A 12,345-nucleotide genomic window follows, 5' to 3' on the forward strand; every position below is an offset into this window, starting at 1 on the left:
TGCCCATTGCAGCTTCTTAAAAATGGATCCAATTTGGGTTTTGGAGAGAACGCTCGCTGGGGTACAAATGAGGCACCTCAGGTCGCTTGTTCACGAGCAGTGCTCTCATTCGACTTGGAGTCATTTGTAGTCTGCAGGAGAGAAGAGGAGTGGATGGTCCGGATAGCTGTTGGCTACATTTCGGAGAGGCCGCGGTGCCGCGGTGTTGGGAGGTCCAAAGACTTGTCGACTAATTAGAAGAAGCTCGCCGCCTGTCATGTTGTCACGCTTGCTGGCCGCAAGGCAAGTCACTCTAGGGAACCAGACGGGTGGCCATGTTGGTGCAGAGATTTCTGATTCTGTCCCAACAAAATCACGTTGGGTGCTTTCATGTTTGTTTGTGTATATCAGGCCTTTTACTCTGATTCTGTATGAGGAATTAAATATGAGTATTTGTGTGTGTGTGTCTTAGATGTGTCTGCCTTTGTGTGTGTGTGTGTGTGTGTGTGTGTGTGTGTGTGTGTGTGTGTGTGTGTGTGTGTGTGTGTGTGTGTGTGTGTGTGTGTGTGTGTGTGAGAGAGAACCCATCACTGACGCTTTCCTGCAGATGCAACTCAAATAGGTTGTGCCTCACCAATTACCAAAGGCACTTTAGACAACAACATCTTTAGTTATTTCACTGAGTCTGGTCCCAAAGTTGCCTGCTGTTTACCGTCTCTGCTTGTGTTTCATTTGAACTTAATTAATCCTTTAAAAGATTTTGTTCAAATCAGTGCATTGGCAGCACTACAACTTGCGTTCATAGAAAGTAGCAGCAGCCTCAGAAAGAAATGAAATCAACAGAACGATTGAAGGCATTTAATGGAATCAAATAAAACCGATTTTATCTGTGAAATGTAGTGAATAATGCATTTTTTTTTACATGTTTTCCCTCCTGTTCCATGCAAAGTAACACAAATAGACATTTACTTTTCTCTGAAAATCATTTGCACAAGCAACACCAATGCCAAACTGTTTTACGGTGGTACTTTCTGCAGCAATGAGAAATACACCTTCTTTCTCAGTAAACATGCAAACAGTCCTTTTAAAGTATTTTAGACAGTTCAAGAGGTTCACTTAAAATTCAGCCTTGGAAAAGTACCATGTGGCTACAGCTTTAAAGACTGAAAAGTCATGTTTCCTGCGAGGGGAAGATCAATAATTCATGCGATTCATGTGGCTTCCAAGAGCAAACTAACAGATTATCTCGTGCAACTGCTACACTGCTCTCTGAAGGCTGAGCCATTCAAGAATTCTGCCCGTTGTGGGATGTCACAACAGGCGTCTTACCTTTTTGACAAGTGATGGAAAACACCTGAGTTGGTGTTGATGAGTTTGAAGAATCCTAACAAGTTGCAACCGACGTCTGATGGAGACATCGGTTTTTAACGCTGAACTAGAAGTCTGTTCAGATGCTCCTCAGTGAGCATAAGAGCAGGTGCCACTGACAAACCAATTCAGCCACTTCAGCTTCTATTTCTCTCAGCTGCTGCTGCTCCCTGCTGACAGCACTATTAAGACATGTTGGCCCACTTGGCTATCGCAGACAAGGTGTTCATACGTCTTTGTCTGGGGCCTGGACAAGTACCAGTCAGCCACAACATTAACCCTTCAGCGTCTTTTTATTACAGCGTGACAGAGCTAAACGAGTCCCCTCCATATACCACATGGAAACCAAGGCATTCACATTAAACAGAAGGAAGTGTCCACCTGTGATTGATTTTGGCTTTATACATTCAAAAGAGCTGCTCGTTTGGACTGTGGTGTTTAAGGTCAGCATCTATGGTTGCATAACATCTGGCATAAATTGACCAGTGAATGACGAATTGAAAGACTAATTATTAAAGCCACTGGTGAATTTGGACTGTGGCAGAGCTGGGGCTCTATTTGCATATCCTTCATCTGCCTGGTGTGTCAACAAAGAAGACTCGCTTTCTTTCACCTCACCGGTGTATTCAGATGCAAAGCGAAGTGAATGCAATTACGTATCCTTTCTTTTTTTTCTTATCGTTTCTGTTCTGGCTTTAATATGTGCTCTGCTGAATTTTAATTGTAGACCTCCATTTGTTTCCCTTTAAGCTCATGAAAAAAGAGAGCTGTGCGCAGGGTTGAATTCTATTTGTGTGGAAATTTGTTTTAATATTTGCCTGGCGGCAGGTCGGGTTAAAAATTCATATTTCATAAAGTGAAGATATGCTACAGTAATAGCTCATTTGGACCTGCAATGGTAGAATTTATTCTTGAGCCCTGTGGAAGGTTTTCTTTTTTTGTTTTTTTTGTTTTTTTTTGTTTTTGGGGGGGTGGGGGCGGGGTTAATTTGGTAAATGAATGTGTCTGCGAAGAGCCTGCACGATATCCTCAGTAAAATCCACATTTCGTTGTAGACCATGCTCTTGCTTTAATTTATGGGATAGTTGCAATAAAGTAAATTCAGAAATATTGCAATGAGAAGAAACTGCAGAAAATTACCGTTACAGGCGAATGTGAGCGATACGATCTTCCTATTGGACTTTAACCAAATCTTTATAATAGGATATATTCCACTAAACAGCCACGACCACTCGCCAAGTGCGCGTTGTAATTTACAACACCTATGGTGGCTGCTTGCTACTGCATAAGCTTGTTATATTTGAGAATGTGAATGATGACATGGATTGTTTTTGTGATCTCATAAGAGGCCCTTCTTACACCAGTCCTGTTGTCAGATTTCATGGTGTGCAATCAGTGAACCTTAAAGAGCAGTCATGGGTATGGCTGAATAAATATTCCCTTTTTGTGTCTGATAATTAAAACACTTAAAAGACTGAAGAGGCAGCGCTTGACGACATCAATCTGAATACAAAAAACACTGGAGAACAGTTCCAGCTGTTCAGCTAGCCGTGTTTCACTGGTATGCATATAGCACTTTTTTACTTATATTTGGCATCACAAGCCACAACCACCCACTGATACATAACTTTACTCTATGCCTACTTTATTCTATTCTTTTTAAATGCTTTTTACTTGGCAAACATTAGGGGGTCAGTAGGGTTTCAGTGTCTCCACCAAGGACCCTTTGTTGTTACTGGACATAAAATCCAATTGAACCTTTTTGGCATATTGCAGTTCAAGTGGTCTGAGTGGGCACTAGACTCCCGTGCCTCCTCTGGCCTCTCTTTTTAGACTTTAGAAAATGTAGCTCGTGACAGTAGCATTAAGCCAATTACAGGCTAGATCAGGTAAAGTAGTGTAGGTATTATATGAAGTCCAAAAGTCCAAAAAAGACTTGGTTTTGAAGAGGATAGAGCTAGTAAAGTTTCAGAGAGGGGGAGTGTGGTAGATGGAGGGCTACCTGACTTTTGTTCTTCTCTACACCAGAAGGATTGTTTGCGAACACTGTTCTTACAAACTCTCTATATCTCTCTGATGTCTTTGTGCTTCATAATGCAACGATGCTTCCATAGTTTCTACAAAGGATCTTTATCAATCATGTGTAAATTAACCAAGCTGCATTTTCAAGGCATTTCTATAAATCATGTTCTGGTTTTGCTTATACGTCATGTGTTAAGGAGGAGGAAGGAGGAAGCATTGATTTTTTGTGAGCCAGTTGAGCACAGAGTTTAATAGCTTGTTTGGCAGAATTTGTAGCATTGATTAATAGTCATGACTGTACACACATGGATGCCTATTATGCATTATTGTGGACACTGAGGATTAATCACATGTTAAAGTTAATCTACACTACCTGTTTGGAGGAACAATATGCAATAGACATTGTTGTTACGTTTGAAAGTTATTGCAGTTTTGTTCCGTTGCCATTGTCACAAAAATGTTTAAAAAATGAACATTGCTTTGCTGATTTAGCATTATAAACTTTTTCATATACGATGTTTTTGCCGGGGGCTAGAAAAGTATTCATTATTATTTTCTGTAAAAACATACTGTTGGACATTTTTCAGTTCATTAATCATTGTGGGGTTTTTCTCTCTGTTCTTTCCTTACCATAGTCCAGAAGAAGGTGTCTTTAGAGAAGGAAGCCAAGGTCAGCATCCTGGAGGCTGGGATTGCCGATGTGAGTACACACTTTACTTTTAGTTTTTGATTTGAGGCTAATCAAACGTCCACGTGATTAGTGAAGCAAAATGTGACAGGAGTCTCAAACCCAAATGAAATGTATGAAGGTGCACTCATTACCTACTGCTGCTAAGTTTGAACTTCAAATTTCTCAAAATGTCTTTCCAGGCTGTAGCATGCAAACACTTTTCACCACAAAACCTCGTGCATTAGTGCAAAAAAATGCATAAAATGTATGAAAATATGAAACTCATTTATTCTAATTGGTAACTCACATTCCTCATATTTGTGTTTGATAGTAACTGTAGACACTTCTCAGAGCAGCTGAGTCATCGCAGAAACGACTTCATGAAAAACAGAATTTCATTAATCTTCCTTTACTTTCCATCTCTTTCCTCACTGACTGTCACTAATGATGCACTGCATTCTTTATAACTCCACTTGAGTAAATCAATTAAAAACAACCCACACAAACAAACAAACAAAAAAGCTATGCAGCACCAACAGTAAGGTCTAAGAGGGGTCTTGGCGCGTGATGGCTGCTTCATCTCTTCCACCTGTCTCCATCTCTCGCCTACATGGCTTTCATCTCCTAGCATTGCTATTCTCCACCATCTCTGTAGTAAATAGACTGCTGAGCATCTGCACTCCCCTATTGATTCAAGGCTTAGGCTGTACCGATGATGGCGCGCCATTCACCATGCTTATCAAAGTGGCAGGTCTGAGGGAGAAATGGTTGGAAAAGGGGGCATAGTAAGTGACTGAGGGAGAGAAAGACAGAAAGAGTTGGGAGGTTGGAAGAAGGGAGGGATGGCATGGAGAGTCTTTCAAGGTGATCGATACCTAGCTGCAAACAGCAGCCAATTATGGCCAATCGAACCTCAGTTGTAAGAGAAAGAGAGGGAGAGAAGCAAAGAAAACCCCTTTAGCTCAGCCTGCCACACAGAGGCAAAGCAAAAACTGGCGAGTCGCAACCTGCAACACAGCATCCATCATCACCCCATACAGTGTTTATTATAGTTTTATCATACTCTGTAAAATAAGAATATTAGCATACTACATCACAGATGACAGGTTAAAAATAAAAAATAGAAAAGTTAGTCTCTCAACAGTGCAGAGGCGATTATTTGTTTTCTCACAGACATGAAAACTTGACTTGAACAGGCCTGCAGGTTTGAGAGATGAATTCTCATTTTCACATTGATGCCTGTGTATATTTGGAATGGAGATAACATGAAAATTTATTGTTGCAGCAGAAGAGGTAATGGGAGAAATTGCATGCAATAAAACCAATAAAGACAAAACAGTCCAGCATTAAAATAGATCATAAATTATTGTGGGGTTGTATAACTTTACGCACCTGAATTTCTAGCGTATTAAGGTGGCAAATGAGTGAGAACTACACGGGAACGGTATGTCAACTTTAACGGAAATATAAGGATTTTAAAATGCTCTCATTAAGTTACAAGATAAAAAAAAAGTGTGTTTTAGGCTGTGCCTGGATTTAGAAGATGGAAGATGTTGGAAGGACATCCCATAACTGGAAGAAAACTGAGTATACAACTGGTATTTGAATGAATCAGCTCCACAATATCTAAAATCCAAACGTCTGTTGTTACACACAAAAAATCCCTTTACTTTGAGATTTTCTTGGACACCTTGTTTAATCCAACTTAAACACGGTTTTGCTTGAGCTAAAACAGTGCTCCAAATATCTGTGCTTTAAAATCATCACATTGCTGTTCTGCAGCATTTATATCTAGTTCAACCGTCTCACAGTGAATCAGCACATCTCCTGCTGTTCGTTGTGGCTCGTTCATGATTTGCGACTACACTGAGCTACTACGTTTCAGAGGAACTGCAACAGTAGTTCTGAAATGTGTTGTCTTTCTAATTCATGACACCATTGAAGCTTCAGTAAGCGTCTTATGTATTTGTTTGACATATCCCCGAATGAAAGCTGTTATTATGCGCTGTAGTTACCATTTAAAACTACTAGTGGCTGTGGGGACAAGTACATAAAAAATGCATTGGTATCCTTTAGATGATGTGGAAGACAGCACATTGATAACCAAGAAAACCGACTTGCAAGCTTGAAATTTTAACCCATAAGAAACAGTTTTGAACAGCAAGTAAAAACACAGCAAAAAGTATACTCGAGTAAATAGGAAAAAAAAGCCTTAAACGAGACTCCAGTTAATTGACTGCCATGTGTGCCTGTCTCATCTGTCTTTTAAAGTGGACAGAGTCCTACAGCTCATTTTGGGATTGCTTAAACAGAGGAATTAAAAGCCCATATGAGATTCTAATTGAGGACTTCTTGAAACATCTGCTTTAGTACAATTTAGAAAGAAAACATCATAGAAAACAAAAACTATCCTGTGAGCTCAATGTGTTCTGATTTTTAGCAACTTATTTGACCCTTACTCGAGGGCACAATCTCTTGCATTTTTTTTAACAGTAAAAAATGCAGGAGATTGTCTTCATCTCTGTTTGACCTTCGTCCATCTCGCCGTTTGCTCACTTAAATTACAAATCATTCCATCAAAGCACTAATTTGCAAGCTCAATACCTTTGATTTGTGGACTGTGACCTAAGTCCTGCTCTTTCTTTGTCCGCATCATTGTGGCGAGCAGCTTTATGTTTGCCATTAAGAGCTCTAAAGCCTTGAAGCTGTTTGGATGAACTGAACGACATCTGAAGCGTCATAAAATTCTCATTTAAAACTTATCCTGCGAAACACTGTTGGAGGAATGTGAGTAAGTTCTTGAAAGTAAAAAGAAAACATTTTGAGGATTTTTAAAAATCTGTCACTCTTCTGTATTCAAGGTCCGGATAAACTTTGGTATCTGTTTGTTAGGGTTGCAGAAATCTTGTGGCAATGGTATTCGGAGATGCAAAAATGTCTTATTTGTGGATGTCCAGTTTTAAAGTTGGACATTTTACACCTGCTTTGAACCCTGACTTGCTCTTTCAGACTTTTTGTAGCGGTGTTAAGAAAATACATGACTTCTGTGTATAAAGGTGAGATAACACTCACGACTGCAAATGGTGGATTCTTGTCAAGAGACATAACATAAGTCATCTTAATGGTTGTAGTCCCGAGTAATGCTCATCCTAAATCAGAAGGGACGAGGGTGTTGGGGCTACAAGGACGCTTTTAATTTTGAGAGATTCATTAAATAACCGCCGTGTTCTCATCCCAGGGAGTCAAATACTGCCGTTCTCTCATAGACGCTGGCGGCTCCGGAATACGCACAAGTGCCCCTTGGCATTGTTGCGGTGATTCACTGGCCACAGCAACGTTGAGCCTCGAGACATAATGGTCTTCTTTTGAAGAGCAGTGAAGATCGGAGGGATAATGTTGGACTGTCACAAGTTTGTGAGCTAGGCCGTGGTTTGCGTCCTGTTTGAGAGCTTTGTCTTTTGCTTTGTTTTCATTCGCTAATCTGTTACCCTTTTATTTGCAGCTCGGTTTAATTTAGGCACAAAAAATGCCCACAATGCAAACCCTGCAGGTTATAATATGACACTGGGCCAGTGTGGTTTCTTAAAGTGCCCCCTTTGGCCATTTCAGAATTAAATCTTGTCCCACACCATAAATGAATGGCATTAAGATTATTTTATCTTATCCGTGTGTAAATCTTAGAGGTTCTCAGCTTTAACAAAATCTCAGGTTTTGTTATTTTTGGCACTATCAGAAAGGTGATAATTCTTCTTTATGCTGATTATTGTCGCTGGAGTGGTAGGTGTGCACGCATGAGGAAGCAAAATAATAGACTCTAACCTAATAGAGAGTGCATCTTCCAATGACATTAAATTATACTTTGCCCCTGCAGTACCCTTCATTATCTCTCACTCTGACTGCCGTTAATTTACGTAGCTTCAGGATTGGAAATCATTCAATCACCAAGGCCACGGAGAACATGGCACAGATTTCTCCACACTGAGACTTGTGTCCAATTAAGTGAATGCATGTTTGTTGGGAGGGAAGAAGGTGGAAGATAAGGTTGCTGCGGCAGCAACCATTGTCCTGTAGTGGCAGTATTCGCACGCTACCCCATCCAGCTCACTTTTTCACTGCAAATAAAGGCACTTCCAATCTGTTTGAAAGAGCTTTTTCACAAATAGAGGAGGGAAATCTAATGACACAAAAAAATTAAAAAATAAGAAACAATGGGAGTGGATCGCTTTTTCCATCACAATTCAATGTAATTGCTATTTAAAATACAGGGCGGGAGCAAACACTCCCTTTTACCAGAATGCCAAAAGGCCATTTGCCACAAAACGGCTGATTTAATACAACTTTGAGGAATGAGATCTTTTGCAGTTTTTAGTTGTTTTTTGCAAGAATCAGGCATTTTATGATCCCAGTATTTAAATTTTGAGCTGCATTGATGATTAAAAGTGAAAACATGTTAGCTCATTTCTGTTTTCCCTTCCACAGTGATACATAAACTTAAACACTTGCGGTTAACACGACATATAATTGTCACATTGCATTATGTTTCTGGAAACCCTGTCTGGATCCTTATTAAGGAATGTAATCATTACCTAAGTCAGAGTTTTTGAACAGCATTGCTCTGGGAGACTCTTGAGTGAGCACTTGAATGTGCAAGACAAGGGTCATGTGACAGACACTGGTTGCCAAGGTAGCGCCAGCGCTTCTGAGCTTCTGCGGTATGGCTAATTGCTTTTTTAAAAATAGCATACTTAGCAATGCTAGAAAGAAGCAGTCTGTGGATTTCTCTCTTTGTCACTTGACCCCTACACACCCTTTAACAGCCTCACGAAAGTAGTTGTTTAGTTGACTGAGCTTAATCAAATTTCAACAATAGAGGTGACAGACTGGGAACAAATGCTTATTCCAGCTGTTTTTCGAAAACACATAACGACTTTTTGTCAACTGAACTGCCTATTTGATAACCTTACATGAAGTGTACTAGTATGAGGCAGGAAAGAGTTAGATAAAAATTAATTGCCTAATAGTGTTGAATGGATGCCACCTTCCTTTTTACAGACATTTGTGTATTACCTTTATTTAAACAAGGCAAGCAAAGAAGAGCAAGCTCTCGTTTTCACATATATATCAGTTAGACAAATCAGGTTTGAAATATTTTATTACAGTGGCAGAATAAAACAAAATTTGACATCTAGGCTCAAAGCTCTTCATTAAATACAAGTGTTAGTCAACCTTTTGATGTAACATTTGTAAAAAGGCTTAGTCCAGTTTGCACTATGCATTATTATAATTACATAGAGGTGGAATGTAATTTCCTTATAATCCACGTTCACAACAGAATATCTGGATTTTGGGATTCGTTCTCATCCCTGAGATGGTGATGAAAAGAATTTCTGATCCTGAAGTGTTGTTTGTTGTCTTGCTCTATACCAGTGAGTCACAACAAGCAGCTTTCATAATGATTTCACTGAGAATACATTCCTGTCTGCGGTCTCGGTGAGCAGAGTGATAGCATCACTCGTAATGACACAGTATTGTTGTCTGCAGCCTGCCCAGGTGCCTGAATAGAGAGCTGGATTTGAATGAGAATATTCATGAAGCAAAGAGACTCACATATTGGATCAAGGTTGTCTGTTGGCCGATGCATCCCATTGCACCTGCAATTTTTATCACAAGGTAGAAAATAAATGATTAAAAATCAAACCACTGCCATGCATGTGAGCTGTGTACATATATGCACCCAGGATGGACCTGCATGTGTATGAAAATACACCGGAGTTCTTATATTTCTATCTGTGTGTGTGTGTTTTGGGCATGCACTCATGCATCCATCTGCATCGCCTGCCATAGATATTCAAATAGCGCCATGTGAAAAATTGAATCAAGAGGCTGTTGAAGTGCTGGCTCTTCTTTTTCTCTGCGGCCGTGACGCGGCGCGTCTTTGATATGGTAATGACAGCTCGCCACACGAGCCCTGAGGGCCAGATGCATGCTGAGATGTAACCCAGGTGTCTGTCAGATTGTGTGGCCTACCTGGTTACAGGAGACAGTTTGCTTACTAAAGAAAAGGGCAGATTTGTTGCTTCGACTACAGAAAAGTAATATTTTAAAGATTTTTCAAGATTTATTCTTTCTTTTTTATAAAAGAATATATTTCTGGAATATTTTGTCGTAAACTACTCCTGCTCGCATTAAATAATATAGAACACATATTTATGCTTATTCTTTAATTAATTTAATTTAGAGAATTTTTGTCACCTTGTTAACGGTGTGAGCTTTCTGAGTGTTTTCTGGTTTAAGCTGTGGCTGTAATTGCCAAGATTCTGCACCAGAAAAAGATATTGTACAAGGTCCCACTGTGATTGCAGCTACACAAAAACTTCTCTTCTTGAATATCACATCTTTCCAGTCTCTTATTAAGTATTGTGGCACTGCTGTAGTGAGCTTGAATGGACATTTACAACACGACGGAAACAGCTATTTAGACGGCTTGAAGTTGCACATTAATTTGTCTGATATGCACACAGTTGAAGCTAGCTGTTACTGGAATTACGCATATAGTCAGAAAACACTGTCTGACACGCACGGCATTTACAAGCTAAAGTTTATCAGACTGACTCCACGATGTTAAAATCATGTGTTTCCTGCTGCATGTGAAATGTGGCAGGTGTAACTGAAAAGGTCAAAAAAGCTGCTTTTTCCCTCTTTGGACAGCCTCAGCCTTTTCTTTTTGCTAATTTTGGTAATGGCTAATTGTATCATTCAAATTAGACACAACTGAAATAGAAATAAGCTGCCAAAATACAGTGATCAATGCTATATAACTATATAACTCCATCTATTATTAAACTAGTCTAGACCAATAGTCACAGAAGATATAACCTCATAGCACTTGTAGGAAAGTGAAATCTAATTTAAAAAAAAAAAGCATTACTTTGATAACCTGTTGCTTCATTAGTGTGCATATGATATGATATGAGTTTCTACATTATGTTTTTTGGGGTTTTTTTTTATTTTCTTCCAAATCTTAGTAGATTCCTTTGTAAACTCTCTACAGCTGTGGCCCTACTGGTTTTATTTGACATCAATATCATGTATAATTTTGATGCAGAAAAAGTTGAGCATTCTCCTTTTAAGCATTCTGTGTTTTCTTCACTGCCCGAGCGTGTCGCTGCAGCTTAGCATTTCCATGTTTAGCCAGCCCCGTCTCACACCTCGTCTGGATTCCGTTCAGACTGCGAGCTACACTTCAGCAGACCGGCAGTCTGCTTACAGGTCGCTGGCGGACACCCGCTGGGCTTTCTGGCAAACAGCATGGCACAACAGACAGCTGGCATACAATGTTCACGCCCCCCTTCCTATTTTCCCCAGGTGCTAAATGGGCTGTTAGGTACAGCTGAGGTCATCCACAAAAAGTGGTATATGAAAATAAAAGCCCAGAATTTCAATGCACCTCGACGGTCTGGATCTTTCTCTTGGGCAAAAATGCATGCCCAAGAGGCTGCGCTCAAGCAAACAAGGCGGGTAATGACACTAGCATCAAGCATGGTATTATGCACCTGTGGGCTCAGTCTAATGTCCTTAATAGTGGGCTGTAATTTGGACTGGACACACTGCATCACTGTTGTCTATACACATCATTGAGCAAATGATCTGATACTGTGAAATGGCCCTTCTCATTAACTACGTCTCCTGCCCGATTAGCCAGCAGTATCTAGGCATGATTGTTGGTAACTGGTGTTGTTGTCGAGTCACTCGTTAACATAAACAATTCAGTGTCTGCAAATGCAGAGGAAGATCAGAATGTCTCTGTGCTTATTTTTAATGCAACTATATACAACAATCAAACTTTAACAACAATCATATAAACAGTTCATTAGCTTAAATGCAATGTTGTGTATGGTGCATCAAAAAGTATTGTGCTAGAGTACTTTTTTGTTGGAATGAGTAACATAACACATTGTTTGTGCAATTCTCACAAGCTGATAGTGGCTGATAAGTAAGCTGATGCCTGACAGCTGCTAAGAAATTCTACAATATACTTGAAAGATGAGCCTGCGTGCTAAGCACAGCTCTAAAAATGAGCCAACATGATTGTGCGTCAGTCCTTCGCAGGGCCTTTGCACAGCTTTGCAGAATGTCTACATGCTGTAGCCGTTCAATGTCACCAGTTGTCACAAACAACCAGTGCGCAGCCTACTCTTCCTTTAGTGTTGTTACTCTTTCAATCAACCAAAGAAACCAAAGATGTTCTCCCTCTACACGGGGAACTTCGCTGTCACTCCCTCCCTGTTCTGATCCTATTTTCAACC

At 40.0% G+C, this 12,345-nt stretch overlaps 1 protein-coding gene across 1 annotated transcript in view; it reads left to right on the top strand.

Moving 5' to 3' along the window:
- LOC146612969 (receptor-type tyrosine-protein phosphatase N2-like) overlaps window positions 1–12,345 on the top strand; it is a 210,293-nt gene that overhangs the window by 111,441 nt on the left and 86,507 nt on the right. Inside the window, exon 12 of the mRNA XM_085377709.1 lies at window positions 4,005–4,069. Within this exon, the coding sequence (XP_085233835.1) occupies window positions 4,005–4,069 (65 nt within the window). The remainder of the gene's footprint in view (window positions 1–4,004; window positions 4,070–12,345) is intronic.

The sequence above is a fragment of the Diplotaxodon limnothrissa genome, linkage group LG18 (assembly GCF_057381915.1).
Source record: "Diplotaxodon limnothrissa isolate DT_005_m linkage group LG18, D_limnothrissa_male_GT1.1, whole genome shotgun sequence".
NCBI classification, from domain to species: Eukaryota; Metazoa; Chordata; class Actinopteri; order Cichliformes; family Cichlidae; genus Diplotaxodon; species Diplotaxodon limnothrissa.